Genomic DNA, 14,613 nt, shown 5'->3' with positions numbered 1-14,613 from the left:
GGGCCCAAAAGCACTAAACTGGAGGTCAAAAACTTTGTTGTATTGCTAAGATTGTACTTAGCTAAGCATTTACAACAAGATTGTCTCTTTATAGTGACATGGGATCAACTAGTGATTATGCCTCTCATTCTGAAAATGCACATTATGAAGGGGAAAATGCAATGGCTAATCTTGAAATAGGCTTACAACATGGATAACAAAGAGAAAATATAGTTCTTGACCAAGAAGCGGATCCTTCTAGGCCACAAGATACTAATGGTCAGCAAGGAGGTGAAGAATACAATAACCAGTTTTAGTCTTAGTTGAAGACAATAGCTAGCATATTTGTTCAATTGGCCAAAGATCCACACTTTGAAATGTTTTTTATCTCCCAAAAGAAATAGTAAGGGCAAGAAGAAGATGCCATCTCTTCAGAGGCATTTGGGTAGCAAAAGCTCCCAAAGAAGAGCCACCATAGCCTAAAGATTCACCAAAGATTGGTGATAAGAAAAAATGCAAGGACATCTCGGTAGTGCGAATCCAATGAGATCTATACAACTAGGCATTCATGTGAGTATGGGGCAGCCAAGATATTTTGGTGGAGGCACTATTTTCCATGTTATGGTGGGTCAGCAATAACATACAAGAATATATGAAATAACTCCTTAGAGTATGTAGCAACCAATGGATAATGTGCAAGGCCCAATGTATCTAAGTATAGATAGTAATATGCATAACCCCATATATGGAAGCATTGACATGATATCTAGGGCACAATATGGTATGCATGGTGATGCATTTGCACCCCCTCGTGTGCAAGGCCCAATGTATCTAGGTATGTCTAAGAATATGCATAACCCTATGCATGGCAACATTGACATGATATCTAGGGCACAAAGTCATATGTATGGTAATGCATTTGCACCCCCTAGCGTTGTTGGGACTCAAGAAATTAGTGATGGTCATGCAAATGCTTCTTATGGTACTAATCATCATGATATAAATACATAAATTTCATCCTTTTTGCAATAACTAATGTATGATAACTTGACTCACAAATGGCCAATAGGTGGAAAAGTGGTGAAGTTTGAGGCCTTCATTGGGGCACAAGATAGGCTAAAAGCTTTGACTTTCATTTAGTAGTTTGATGCTTCCTATTCAAGAGGCAACTTCACCAAATCCTCAAAGATTTAAAAGGTAGCCACTTTCTTGAAGGGGAATGCATTACAGTGGTGGTCCACATTCTTGAAGCAATTCTTGATGCAAAGTAGAGCACTATCAACATGGATACAAGTTAAGCAAATAGTTACTTCAAATTGGTTGACTAGTATATTTGAAATAGACATAATATCTTGGAATAAGCTTGATGCAATGCAAGGCAAGAATATAGAGCAGTAGAATAAGAAGTTTTGGGATGCCTTGCTCCTAGCCAAGGATTTCTTATCATCTAGTTCATCTTCATGAGCAAGTGAAAAAGTATATATGTGGGCCTAGCTAAAGAAATCAAGGATTTTGGTATCAAATCCATGGTATCTAGCATGTCTCAGCTCTTAGAAATGGCTAATACAATTGATGTTTTGTTACATGGAGAAGAATTTTTGGCCTCCCAATGCATGGATGAGAAGCCGAATAAGAAGTTTTTAAGTGCTAAGAAAAGGGGAAGATCTAGAAATCAAGCTAAAAAGCAATCAAGAAGACAAAAAAAGGGCTAGAAAACACTTGTAGAATTAAGGATTGCAAATACATGCTTTGTTTCTAAACAAGAGGGTCATATGCTTAGGACTATCCTAATATGTAGCAAGTTAGAAAATCAAAAAATCAAGGGGATCCCAAGGTCAAGAAGCCCAAAACATGTGTTGGCTTGGTACTAGATGTTGTTACTGATCAACCCAATGATGATGCTACTGTTGGGGTAAAAGGCCTCTTGGCCTACCCGTGTATACTGTGACCGCCCATTATTTATTCATATATAATATGATAGTGCAATAAGGCTGTCAGTTCAGTTGGACAGCACCTACATTGTGTGTGCTCTTCTCTCCCACATCTTCCTCTTCTCCTTCTCCACTGCCATTGCATCCCCTTCAACTGGTATCAGAGCGGGTCTTCAAGAGCTCATCCTGGCCTTCCACACGAGGTATGAGATCTTCATTCTCACTCAATTTTCAGCTCAACAAGGTTTTCACAGGTTGTGGGCAGCCATAGCTCACACCTCTTGGAGCTTCCTTCACTTGGATCTTGCTTCCAGCCTATCAAGGCTTGTTGAGGCTTGGTGTAGGCCTTCTTTGGCCCTCATTTGTGCCCCCTTTGGTCCCCATTGTTGACACGTGGGACAGCAGACCCCCCTAGCCAGCTCACGTTTTTTTTGCGCCTGTTTCAAAATCTGGCCAAAAAATCACTCTTTTTGCCATATCTCGGGCATTTGGAACCCGATTTAGGCAAGGTAAGAGTCTAAGTTGGGGTTTTGGCACGCTCCGGACGCGATGGTGATGTCGGATTTGCCAAATTCTGATGACAAAATATTCTGCAACAGATTTCAGGTCTGAGACAACATGTATTTGTATGTCTATGCTTGTTTGGGCATGGCTACATAACCAGTTTGATACCTATTGCATCCCGATTGATTGGGGGATTGAAGCTACATGTAATGCTATGATTTTGGCCTGATTTTGGGACTGGAAGTATACAGTTTATAATAGTAAATGCATGCTAAATACTATTGGGCTGAAGCTATCTTTCATGCTTTGACATATGCCTATTGGTTCCGGATGTATGTCTTGGGTTATGCTATGATGTATTGATCATCGAGGGAAGACTTTGAGCTCATCTCAACATTCATTTGAGTATTCCCTTGAGCAGTTGGACATTGAATTGGCTTTTTCCGTTACGACTTGGCTTTTTCCGTTACGACCTTCAGTGGACTTGGATAGTGCTTGGGATTTACAATTATGGCTTTCTTGCTCCTCTGTTGTCTAGCTTCTATGCTAGTTGGGCTCCTGTTGCCCGTCCATGTTAGAGAGCAGATGCTATGTATGCTTACCCATCTATGCACATGGTCTACTGTTATATACCTTACAGAGCCATTTATTTGGATGTTGTTGTATAGATGTTTAGGCTTCACCTGGAGCTTGACTCTTGCAGGATGCTTTGCCACTTGTCTGTCTTTACTTGACTTGGATGTTCCTTGGTGGCATGATGTACTACAGAGCTATGCATATGCATATGGTTATGGGCTGATTTCATGGCTGAATATCATATTCTCTTATGACAGATATCTTATGCTTTACTGTACTATGGTTGGTTATGTCATGCAGTTGGCTACGACTCTTCTTCATGAGGGAGCTTTTGCATCCTTGATTGATGCCTTTATGTCCTCCCATCCATTGAGGTTTCATGAGCATTTGCAGCATTCTTCTACCACTGATGTACTAGCAGATGATTGTCTTTATGAGCAAGTTCTCTATGTTGGGACAGCCCTCGACTGCTTGAGCTCCATGGATGCTATGGATAGCCCTATTCATGATGACTTGGATTCCTTGTCATCTTCTATAGGTTCTTCTACTTCAGATGTTGTTTGCTTCCATTGTGGGAAGCTTGGGCATGTTCAAAGAAAATGCTTTAGATGGATTAGGGAGCAGCAGAGACAGAGACGGACTCGACATGAGTAGAGATCAGCGATGCAATAGGTATTACCACTCTTTCTAGTGGTGAGGTACATACAGTTACCCATGATGATGTAGTTGAGCATGTCCTCCTGTCATCTAGTTTCCCTATAGCTTACTTGCTCAATGATCAGGCCCATGCCTTTGATTGGCTTTTCAACTCTATGGCATCTTGTCATGTTACCTCTCATAGAGCATGGTTCTCTTCTTATATAGAGGTTAATGGATGTATTGATCTGGGCCTTGAGCAGACTTATGCTATTGTTGGTACAGGGAACATACACCTAGCTTTGCCTAATGGGACTTCTCTTATGCTCAGGGATGTTCTACATGTTCCCATGCTCAGTAAGAGACTGATTTCTGTCAGTCAATTGCATGATGCATGTTACTCTGTTTCTCTTCAGGATAGGTCATGGAAGATCTGTCATGGTTGCTTGGTTTTGGCCAGAGATTCTCGAGTTGGTTCTCATTACCCAATGCATGTCTCTCATGTGGGAGATTCTATGGTTGCAGTTATCCGGATACCACATGTATTGTTATGGCATTATCACCTAGGCCATATGCACCACAGAGAGATGGAGATCTTGTCTCGTTCAGACTCATTGATGCCTCCTATGTCACTTACAGATATTGATGCTTGCCCTGATTGTAATCTTGGTCCTTTCAGAGCCCCCTTGGCTTATGGCATGAGGCATGCTCCTCTAGATCTTGTCCATTGTGCAGTATATGGACCTATGCCTTCCCAGTCACTTGGTGGAGCTTCGTACTTTGTGACCTTTGTTGATCATGCTACCCATCGTGTTTGGGCTTTTCCCTTGGTGCAGATTGAGAATGTTGTAGTTATGCTTGACAGGTTTATGGATTCTGCTGGTATAGCAGGCCTAGGTGCTTGCAGATGGATTATGAGAGTCATGCTTTCTCTCCCAGCTTTCGGACCTCTTGTCAATAGTATGGTATTGATTTCTTGTGCCCACGGTATTATGGGATTGCTCATGGCATGTGTCTGACCTTATAAGAAAAGGTTGCTTCTATGCTTACCATAGCTAGGTTGTTATATGGCTTTTGGGCTGAGGCCCTTATGACAGCAGTCTATTTGGTTAACAGGACGTCGTGCTTGACCTTGGATGGTATTACACCCCATGAGGCATGGAATGGCATGCAGCCCTCCTATGATTACTTGAGGATGTTTGGATGCCAAGCATCTGTACGTATGTCACATGAGCCTATGTCACGTAGATGTGTCCTCCTTGGTTATGGAGATGTTGACTTTAAGGCCTACGGATTATGGGATTTGGATGCCCAGTAAATCATATGCAGCTGTCATGATGTCATGCTGTCTTCTATGAAACATAGACACCTCTTAGCCCTCTTGATGAGCATTCAATACGCTTTATGGCTGATTTTACAACAACTACAGTGCCATTACAGCAAGCTGTTTATGATGAAAATGAGGCACTTATTGGCCCAGATGACGTAGCTATGCATAGCAGTCAGGGTCAAGATGTTGGTGGTCAGTTGCTAAACCCCTTGTAGGCTCATGAGAGCCGTTTTCTTGTAGTTTTGCAGGCTAGACAACCAGCCATATGTCAGTCTTCCGCTTCGCTAAGGCCACATGTAGTCTTGAGACCCTGTTGGACGAGTGTCCGGGATGTTGGCCCTCTTTCAGTGATTGACTCTAGAGAGTTTGATTGCTCTCCACTGTCTTATATGCACCATGCTGATGCTATGCGCGACTCTGATGCTTTATAGCCATGCACTGATGAGTTGTGCTTGCTTCATGAGAAGCATTCTTGGATTGCTCTGTTGTATGGAGCTACAGGATCGCTCATCTCCTGGATGTCATGGACTCGGGGATGCTTGGCTCTTCTTCTACAAAGGTTCCTGACACTTCTTGCACAGCTCGCTTTTCGATTGGGTGTTGGGTGAGATGTTATGATTCCTCACCTTGTCTTTTCTTTTCTTTTCTTTGTTTTCACTCCCCATCCACATTGGCCTTTTAGTGGAAGGTTGTTGGGGTAAAAGGCCTCTAGGCCTACCCATGTATACTGTGACCGCCCATTCTTTATTCATATATAATATGATAGTGCAATAAGGCTATCAGTTCAGTTGGACAGCACCTACATTGTGTGTGCTCTTCTCTCCCGCATCTTCCTCTTCTCCTTCTCCACTGCCATTGCATCCCCTTCAGCTCTACTGAGTTATGCAAAGCATGGGACAAAATTAGAGATCAACATGCATTAATTTTCTTTGTTGATAATGGGGCACGAACCAACTTTATCTCCACGAATATGGCAACCCATCAAGGCATTAGAGAGGATGAGATAGGACCCATGGGAGAAGTTGGTATGGCATGCAAGGGCCGTGTCAAGCTAGTTACACCACTCATTGGAAAGCTTTGCTTGCACATTCGAGGATATCTGGACAACAAAGAGTTTTTCATTACATCACTTAAGGGTTGTGATGTCTTGCTTCATATGCCTTTGTGGCATCGTGTGCATGCAGTGATTGATTCACATGCTAAAGTGATTACTATTTAGTATAACAACAAGGCCTATACCTTAGATGTCAAATTGAAAGGGAAATCTATCAATATTGTATTAGTTATTGCCATTTCTAAAGTAATGAAAATTCACATTTCAACATACTTAGTTTTCACTAAGGATAAGATTGATAATGAAAAATGTTAGTAACTTGTCTAAGTTAAAAAATATTGCATGTCATTTTTAAATTTATATGCTGATTGATTTTCTCAGTCTTACCAAGGCAGCTATTGCCTGAAAGGCCGAAAGATCATGGTATAGATCTTATTCCTAGAAGTAGCCCTCTTAATAAGCCACCTCACAAGGTAAGTGTAGTTCAATAGGAGGAGATAATGAGTCAGGTGAATGAGCTATTGAAAAAATGACAGATTCAACCCAACTCATCTACATTTTGTTCTCCAATGGCTTTTCGTACATAAAAAGGATGGATCATGGTGTATGTGCATTGGCTATCGTGCTTTGGATAAAATCATGATAAATAATTGATTTCCAATCTCTGCTCCTGTTTAAGGGTGGTAGTGCTATGTTGATGCAAGTAGTGATTTGGGCTATGTTGGCAATGTATTATGCCATTATGATACTGGTTTCAATCACATAGTTAAGTGTGGATATCTTTCCAACTTCCCCTTGACTCACACAGGGTGTTGTGAGCTTTATACTTGTAATTCCAAAGGTGTACTTGGATCCAGGAGTAAAAGTGCAGGTCTCACAGGGTGTTTACATGTCTTAATAAGGTTCTTACTCATTTTGGTAGCCTTATTTGGATCCCACATGGCATCTACAGACCCAAACAAACCTCTTACAGCTGTAAATAGGATGTTGGACTACATAGTTTGGCCACACATTTCCTATTACAGAATTTTTTATAAGACCTATTATTGCATGATATGCTCATTGCATAAGAGGGTTGATACTTTGATTTGAATCAGAAAGTTCTGAAATCGGAGTTGTCCATCTCAAGTTATCACTGATTTCGTGTTAGGGGGTCTCTTGGGACTACACTTTGACATAGCTGGAAATAAGGGAAAAGCAAAGGCATATGAGAACGTACAACAACAAATCAAGGATACTAGGGACCCAAGAGCTAGAAATGACCCTGAAGTTGATTATGAAGAGTATTCACATGATAGAAGCCACAGTGCTCTTAACCACACCCTATCTTTGCATGAAACAAGGCATGCTAAAAGACATGAGGCTATGATGGAAAAATAGGAAGTTGTAATGGAAGGCATAGCAATAAACATAGGCAATCATGTAGAAATTATGAGTGAAATGCGACATATATGGACCACCATGGATACACTTGTTGCTCAATTCACTAAATGGATGGAAATCCAGCTAAAGGGAAAATATCAAGAGGAAAGATCACATACACATGCTAAGAAAGTGACACTCCCTTCAGTAAACGTCAATTCTTAGGGCATTTTGGGCATGTTTAGAATACCTAATAGTAGTTATGAATGCAAAGAGCCTTCTTTTAGGCATGATAACTATGAAAGCACCACTATGGGTGGCAGTAATATGCAAGTACAAAGGAGTTCTTTACCCTCAACACAAACCCAACCCATTTATGGCAAAAATTACTCAAGTAACAGTGGCCTCTTGGCAACTCACAATGATCAACCCCATCAAGGACAGTAGCACCTTCATGATCGAGAGTTGAGAGACAAGATCATTCTTTCCAAGTACAATGGTCAATCTTTGTCTCCTTTTGATTTAGAAAAGTGGCTCTCTAAATTGAAAGACTATTTTGACATTTTTCCAAGGGTAGATTATCATAAAATGTCATTTGCCACTATCCATCTTGAAGTCTTCACATAGACTTGGTGGCGATATGTAAAAAGAGAAAATTAGCAAGTAGACACTTGGGATGCATTCCAGACACTTATGGTGCAAGTTTTGGTGTTACCCGTGGAAAAAGATAAGCTTGCTTGTCAATGATACAACCTAGAGCAATATGATCTCACTATTTGGGATTACAGTAATCAATTTCTTAACCTCGCCATGTATGTGGAGTCAATTAGTGATGATGCCAAGCTGCACAAATAGATATATGGGCTGGATCCCCAATTATCAGCTAATGTTTTAGCACAATCTCATTTAGATTTATTCAAGGCCATTGACTTGGTCGAAAAGTACTCTCAAAATATCGTAGGGACACTTCATTTTAGTCACATTATGGATAGGAAAGGGGAGCATCTCATCCATCTTTTGGATAGCAAAGAGGGCCTGATCAATCATCTTTTGGATAGCAAAGAGACACTATAAGATAGAGACAGTTTGGGGCCAATTATGGTGGTGGTAACATGCTCTTCAGCACTCCCAAAATTCCCACACACCCCACCTTCAATGCTTCAAGGCAGCAAGGTAATTTCAAGACAACAAATAGTGCAAGAATGGATAATAGGCAAGGGGACCGCAAGAATAAAAATGCTTTAGATTTTGGCAGCCAAAAATCCATTTTTATGGACTTGTACAAAGAAAGAAAAGAGAAAGGACTTTGCTTTAAGTGTAGTGAAAAATATACAACTAAACATGCCACAAAATGTGCATATAAGAATGCTAAAGCATATGTTCAAAGCATATTGGTATTTGAGGATTCAGAGGATGAACATGAGGATGCAAATGCTTTAATGATGGATGTTGAAACTAATGATATTGATGAGGAAATTGGTCAAGAAGAGTTCTAAGACCCTACAACTACCTTTTCATTTAATCCCGGTGGTCATATGTCTTTTGATACGATTGGAAAGGGTGATTTACATGTTGCCACTATTTGTTCTATCTCATTGGATGCTTGGACACAATCAAGAAGTCCTAACACATTGCGCATTCAAGGCAAAATTCATGGCAAAGATGTGTTTATATTGATAGGAAATGGATGCTTGGACACGATCAAGAAGTCCTAATACATTGCGAATTCAAGGCAAAATTCATAGCAAAGATGTGTTTATATTGATAGGCAAAAGAAATATAAATAGCTTCATTAATAGAGCACTAGTAGACAAGCTAAAGTGTTTTCCCACAAATTTACAACAACCTCTTAAGGTGCAAGTTGCCATGGAGATGAGGAAATCAGCACTCAAATGTGCCTTGTTGTGCATATACAGCTGGCTAAAATTCTGGACAGCAAATGGATTTAATTGCATTAAAGATGGAGCCTAGAATTGTAGACTTGGGTTATGACTAGCTGAAAATTTTGGGCATAATTACCATGGATTTATCATTCATGTACATAGAGTTTGTTAGTGATGTACAACTCATTCAAATCTAAAAAGGAACTAAATTTTAGCTCATTACCACCGAGCAAATCAAGAAAGAGTTTAAAAGATGCCACTAAATCTTTTTGATGCAGTTAAATAAGGATGTTTCAGATCAGTCCAACCAATGAATAATTCAGCATCAAAATCCCTTCTTGAAGAGTATAAGGATTTGTTTCAGCTACACCTATAGCACTACCCCCCAAAAGAGTTGGAGTCACATAGATTTGGAGCCACATTCAAAGCTGGTGAACAAACCACCCTACAAATTATCCAAATGTGAAAGAGAAGAGGTTGCTAAGCAGATTAAAGGATTATTGGACACGAGGTTCATAGAGCCTAGCTCCTCTCTATATGCTTCACCTATTTTATTGGTTAAGAAGAAAGATGGCTCATTTAGGATGTATATAGACTGCAGAGATTTGAACAAGATTACTATGAAGAAGAGGTACCCTATACCTAGAGTGGATGATCTGCTTGATGAACTCAAGGGGGCTAAGTACTTCACAAAGATTGATTAGTACTTGGGCCACATAGTTAGTGAAGCAGGCATTATGACTAATCTAAAGAAAGTACAATGTGTTAGAGACTAGCCTACCCTTGGAAACACTACTTCATTGAGATGATTTTTGGGTCTATCATCATTTTGTCATCACAAGTTTATCTAGCACTATGCAAGTATTGTAGCTCCTCTAATTGATAGACTTAGAAAGAAAGCCTTTTTTTGGGATGTTATTGCATACAGAAGCTCTAACCAGTTGAGGGATCTACTCACTTCAACCCCAATTCTAGTATGCCCTGACTTTTCCAAGGATTTTACTATACAATGTGATACCAATAGGAGAGGTATAGGTGCAATATTATTATAGGAGCATGGCACGATCGCATTTGAAAGCCGTAAACTTACTGAAAAAATGAGATGATGATGAATGTATATGACCAAGAAATGCTACTATTCTCCATGCAATAAAGAAGTGACACCATTATTTATATGGTAGTTGATTCATAGCCAAAAATAACCACAAGTACTCAAGTATTTCTTATCTCAGTCTAATCTCACTCTAAGCAATGAAGGTGGGTGGCTACATTGCAGAATTACGATTTTGGTATCATATATACTTGAGGAAAGGACAATGTAATTGTTGATTCCTTATCAAGAATGTAGACATACAAAGTCTCAACCATCATGAAACTTCACGATGACTGGATAGATGAGCTTCAGGAGGCCTATTTGTTGAATGTTGATTTCAATCATATTTCTCAGAGAATACAACAAGGTCATTGTGAGGAGAACTCTCCATTTTAGCTAAAAAATGGCCTCTTATGGTTTCATAACAAAATTACTATTCGATATACTTTGTCATTCAAGCAAAAGATCATGCAATAAATGCATTCATCACCCATAGTTGACCATTTGGGGGTGTTCAGAACCTGTGATAAAATTGTTAAAAGTTTTCATTAGAAATGTCTTTTAAGAGATGTCAAGAAATTTATCTCAAGTTGCATACCATATCAACAAAACAAGGATAGCACATTAAAGCATGGTGAATCATTGCAACCATTGCATATTTCTTAAAGGCAAATGGACACACATCACTATGAACTTTATCACAAGCTTACCTCTCACTAAGAAAGAGTGGAACATCATTTATGTAGTAGTGGACAGACTTACTAAGATGGCTCATTTTATTCCCACGAAGATCTAGTTCATGGAGTGTGTGTTTAAATTGCATGGATTATCGCAAATTATGGTACATGATCAAGATGCCAAGTTCATGAACTTTTGGCAAGCAATATTCAGCTCAATAGACACTCAACTTGCTCCCTCTGTGGCCTCTCACCTACAAACTGATGGTCAAATAGAGATGTTAATAAGTGACTGAAAACTTACTTGAGGCATTTTTGCCATGGCATTCAACATTTGGGACTCATAGCTACACTTGGTTGAGTTTGCAAGCATTAGAGCTTCATCTTTTAAGACTTTATATGGATGCAAGGTCCCTCTCCCAACAATCATTTTCAATGATAAGATAAATCCTCAAAGTAAAGAAAAAGTAGACCGAATGCAAGCCTTTCTTCAACAATGTAAAATGAATTTGAAGAACGCTCAAGATCAAATGAAGCTTTATGCTGATAAGAAGAGACAGGACATTGAGTTTCAAGAAGGAGATTTGGTATTATTGAAGGTGCCTAAGTCTAGGTATGCTACTCTCAAAGATGGATCTTGGTGCCCCTTTGTTGCACGCAAGGCATCAAGTGTAAGCTTGTCGTAAAGGGATACGAGTACCATATTAAATAATTCAATAAACAGTGATTAGTGCAGATGAACAATACATTGACAATCGTTACAGCCAATGCTTTTAGCAGTACTATCCTGCAATAGTGTGTCCTGTGTAGATGACACAAGCTGCGTATTATGTTGCAAATGCGCCATTTTTGGCAGAGTGAACATAGACTTTCCCAAGCAAATTTGTGAAGAGCTCAAAACAGCACAACTACAACCCTCTCAATGTTTCAAGCTGGGAAAGAAAAGACATCAAAGTAAACAATGATCTTGAATTCTGAACCAGTGCTATTGAAAACGTGCTTCTTATTCCCTCAGAATCTATAATGAACATAGAAAAACAGGTCCCAATTCAGCAAGACAATTGAACTTTTCCCATCTTTAAAGCTGATCAGTAATTCAACAACAGTAGTAGTTGTTGGCCATATATCTCATGACTTCCTGCTTAACGCTTACATTGACAACTCTCTCTACAGTTAGCCAGAACAACTCCTTGACTACAGCTTGAGGCTGGGCTAAAATGGCCCATTCTTACAGGCATTTTACAAAGAGATGGCACTCACTATGTATGCTTCATTGTCAATACATTGAGGCTGTGAAAATCTGTTTTGCATTCCAAATGTTGATTCAATCACTCTAGAAATCCTGCGAGAGGTGGTGTTTTGTGACTACGGCAACTTGCCAAGCAGAATTGGCTACAAAACTGCATACAAAGCGTTCCAGGCACTGGCCTTCTTGGCAGGGAGTTCCTCAAACCCTTCTGTTTTTGCAGCAAAACCTGCTGTCAAGAACTTAAGAAGCAAATAATAAACTCCATATAGACAGCATGTTGCTTGTGGCTGAACTATCAGAACTTCTGCTTTGCATACTACTAGAATCAGGTGAGTCAGATATGGTAAATAACATACTAAAAAGGTCAATCCAACACAACAATATCTGGCACAAATGATCAAACTTAAAAAAGTAAGTAGTTGTGCTGATTAGCAGATTTCCTCACAGACCAGAGCCAAATCATTGAGATCCTTCCAATCATAAGTAGCAAAATTTGCAGATTCCTAACTGTATGGAAGATAACAATTTGTCAGTGATCTACAATACTGTGGGGAATTTGGACATGGTTGCTACATGAAAGAGAGTTTACAACCCAAAATTCTCACTGAAACTACTAGAAGTCCTGCAGCAGATCTACTTCTTGGAGACCTTCATGTAGGGTAGGGCATGTGTGATGTTTTCATAATCGCATTTCTCAACCAATGCCTGAAAATAGAGGTAGCAGATTTAAATTATAATCATGCATAGGATATAAAGACAAAAACCCAGCAAAGCACGTAAATGGAAGAGAAGTATCACGTAGCAAATGTTGATCCACAATTGCAATGCATTCCGTATGCCCTTAAACATGTGAAAGCAAGTGCTCTTAAGAAATTACTTGCAATTATATGTGTTATAATTAATGGCCTCAGACAAGCTTAAGTTAGAAGTGCTTGATCAAGGTCCTATTAGATTGTATAACATGTGCCTCATATCATAGGCATGTGTTCTGCATCCAGCTGGCCATAAAGAGGTGGTATATTAGCCTCAACAACTAGCATTTTGTGATTCAAGCCCACAAGAGCCCTCTATACAACTGATGTGCCCTCTATACAACTGATGTGCTTCTTAAGTGACATCAGCTGCGCAAAATTTGAGTGGCCAACAAAAGAAATCAAATCTTTATGATATTAGATGTCATAAGAAGTTTAAGACTAATTCCCAATACAATTCTCACATTGTGTATTCCGACAACATCACAAGCTTCTGCTTGGGAGAGACCGCATACCAAGCTAGGTGCAGTTGCCGGCAGGGGACTGCACGGTGCCTCCCCAACAGAAGCTCATGACCTTGGGCAGTATAGGAAAAAACAAGGTGTTTCCAATGGTAGACACTGCCAGATCAACATCTCTCACACTGAGACAAATCAAATTTTGACAAATGAAACAGTTAAATCCTGTTTTTTAACTTCTTTTTCAGATTCGTATAAGAGGCTATGACAGCGAGAGGCCTACCATCTTTGACAGGCGGTTCTTTCGTTTGGTGTTCTTTTTCCACAGTAGGTGCTGCTTCCCGGCCCTTCTGCAGATGATTTTCCCACTGCCAGTCACCCTAAAACGTTTGGCGGACGCCTGGAAGAACCACAATACGCAGTTAAGAGAAAATTGATGCTGAATACTACATGGACAGGTAGTGCAAAGAAAGAAAAGCACCAAAGACCTTATGTGTCTTCATCTTATAGCCCTGGTGCGCGACCACGAGTAGAGGGGGTGAAGGCATATAAGAAGAAGCGAGAGATACGCTGCTCGGCTTTAATGGCTGCTGCCGATCCTGAAGAGAGAGGCCCTCGAACGAGGAGCTCAGAAAAGAGATGATGCCATGTCGCACGGGCATTGTAGGACAGCAGACAAATGCCATCGCCATGCCCACACACACAAAGGCAGAGAGAGAGAGAGAGAGCCTATGTGTGTGTTGAGTGTGTGTTTTGGATGACGAGGGACCGCAGGCTCGTTCCCACCACATACTATCTCACCACAAACCCATCGGTCAATTTTATTAAGACTCCCCCTGTTTCGTTTTGTAGCCCACTAATAAAGAGTAGCATATGTGGTTTAAGCCCCTCGCAGCTCTTGCGTGATAACCCTGGCACCTCCTGAGGGACTGGGCTCTCAAAAAGAGCAACTTAGTGTGAGTACTTTACTAACATGGCCTGTAGCTCTCAGTTTAACCAGAATTTCCCTGATTACCACGAAGAAATCATGCGTTGAACTATCGGTTGGTCTAATTGACCGATGTTTATGTGTGCATTAGTCCATGTGGTTCTGATCAAGTCATTTTGAGGTCATTTAGAAATCGGCAAA

At 40.2% G+C, this 14,613-nt stretch overlaps 1 protein-coding gene across 1 annotated transcript; it reads right to left on the bottom strand.

Annotated features, from left to right (window-relative positions):
• Positions 1-12,677: 12,677 nt before the first annotated feature.
• PRPL35 (Ribosomal protein L35) lies at positions 12,678-14,320 on the bottom strand. The gene is made up of 3 exons (XM_087665674.1): positions 13,973-14,320; positions 13,768-13,884; positions 12,678-12,979 (listed from the first exon to the last, which is right to left on the bottom strand). Exons 1-3 carry the CDS (start codon positions 14,273-14,275, stop codon positions 12,908-12,910), a joined length of 492 nt encoding a protein of 163 aa, XP_087521800.1. The 5' UTR covers positions 14,276-14,320; the 3' UTR covers positions 12,678-12,907.
• Between the last annotated feature and the right edge of the window lie 293 nt (positions 14,321-14,613).

This window comes from Lygodium microphyllum, chromosome 24 (assembly GCF_053477565.2).
Source record: "Lygodium microphyllum isolate KBCC chromosome 24, Lygodium_microphyllum_v1.1.10, whole genome shotgun sequence".
Classification (NCBI taxonomy): domain Eukaryota; kingdom Viridiplantae; phylum Streptophyta; class Polypodiopsida; order Schizaeales; family Lygodiaceae; genus Lygodium; species Lygodium microphyllum.
Note: the sequence above shows the minus strand (reverse complement) of the source record. Positions and strands in the feature narration are given on the sequence as shown.

Excerpts from the sequence above, each read along its gene's own strand:
- PRPL35 (XM_087665674.1), bottom strand. The coding sequence starts at position 14,275 with ATGTGGTGGGAACGAGCCTGCGGTCCCTCGTCATCCAAAACACACACT. Across the intron at positions 13,885-13,972 it reads ATAAGATGAAGACACATAAG|GCGTCCGCCAAACGTTTTAG; the intron begins GTCTTTGGTGCT and ends TGGTTCTTCCAG. Across the intron at positions 12,980-13,767 it reads AGAACCGCCTGTCAAAGATG|GCATTGGTTGAGAAATGCGA; the intron begins GTAGGCCTCTCG and ends CTCTATTTTCAG.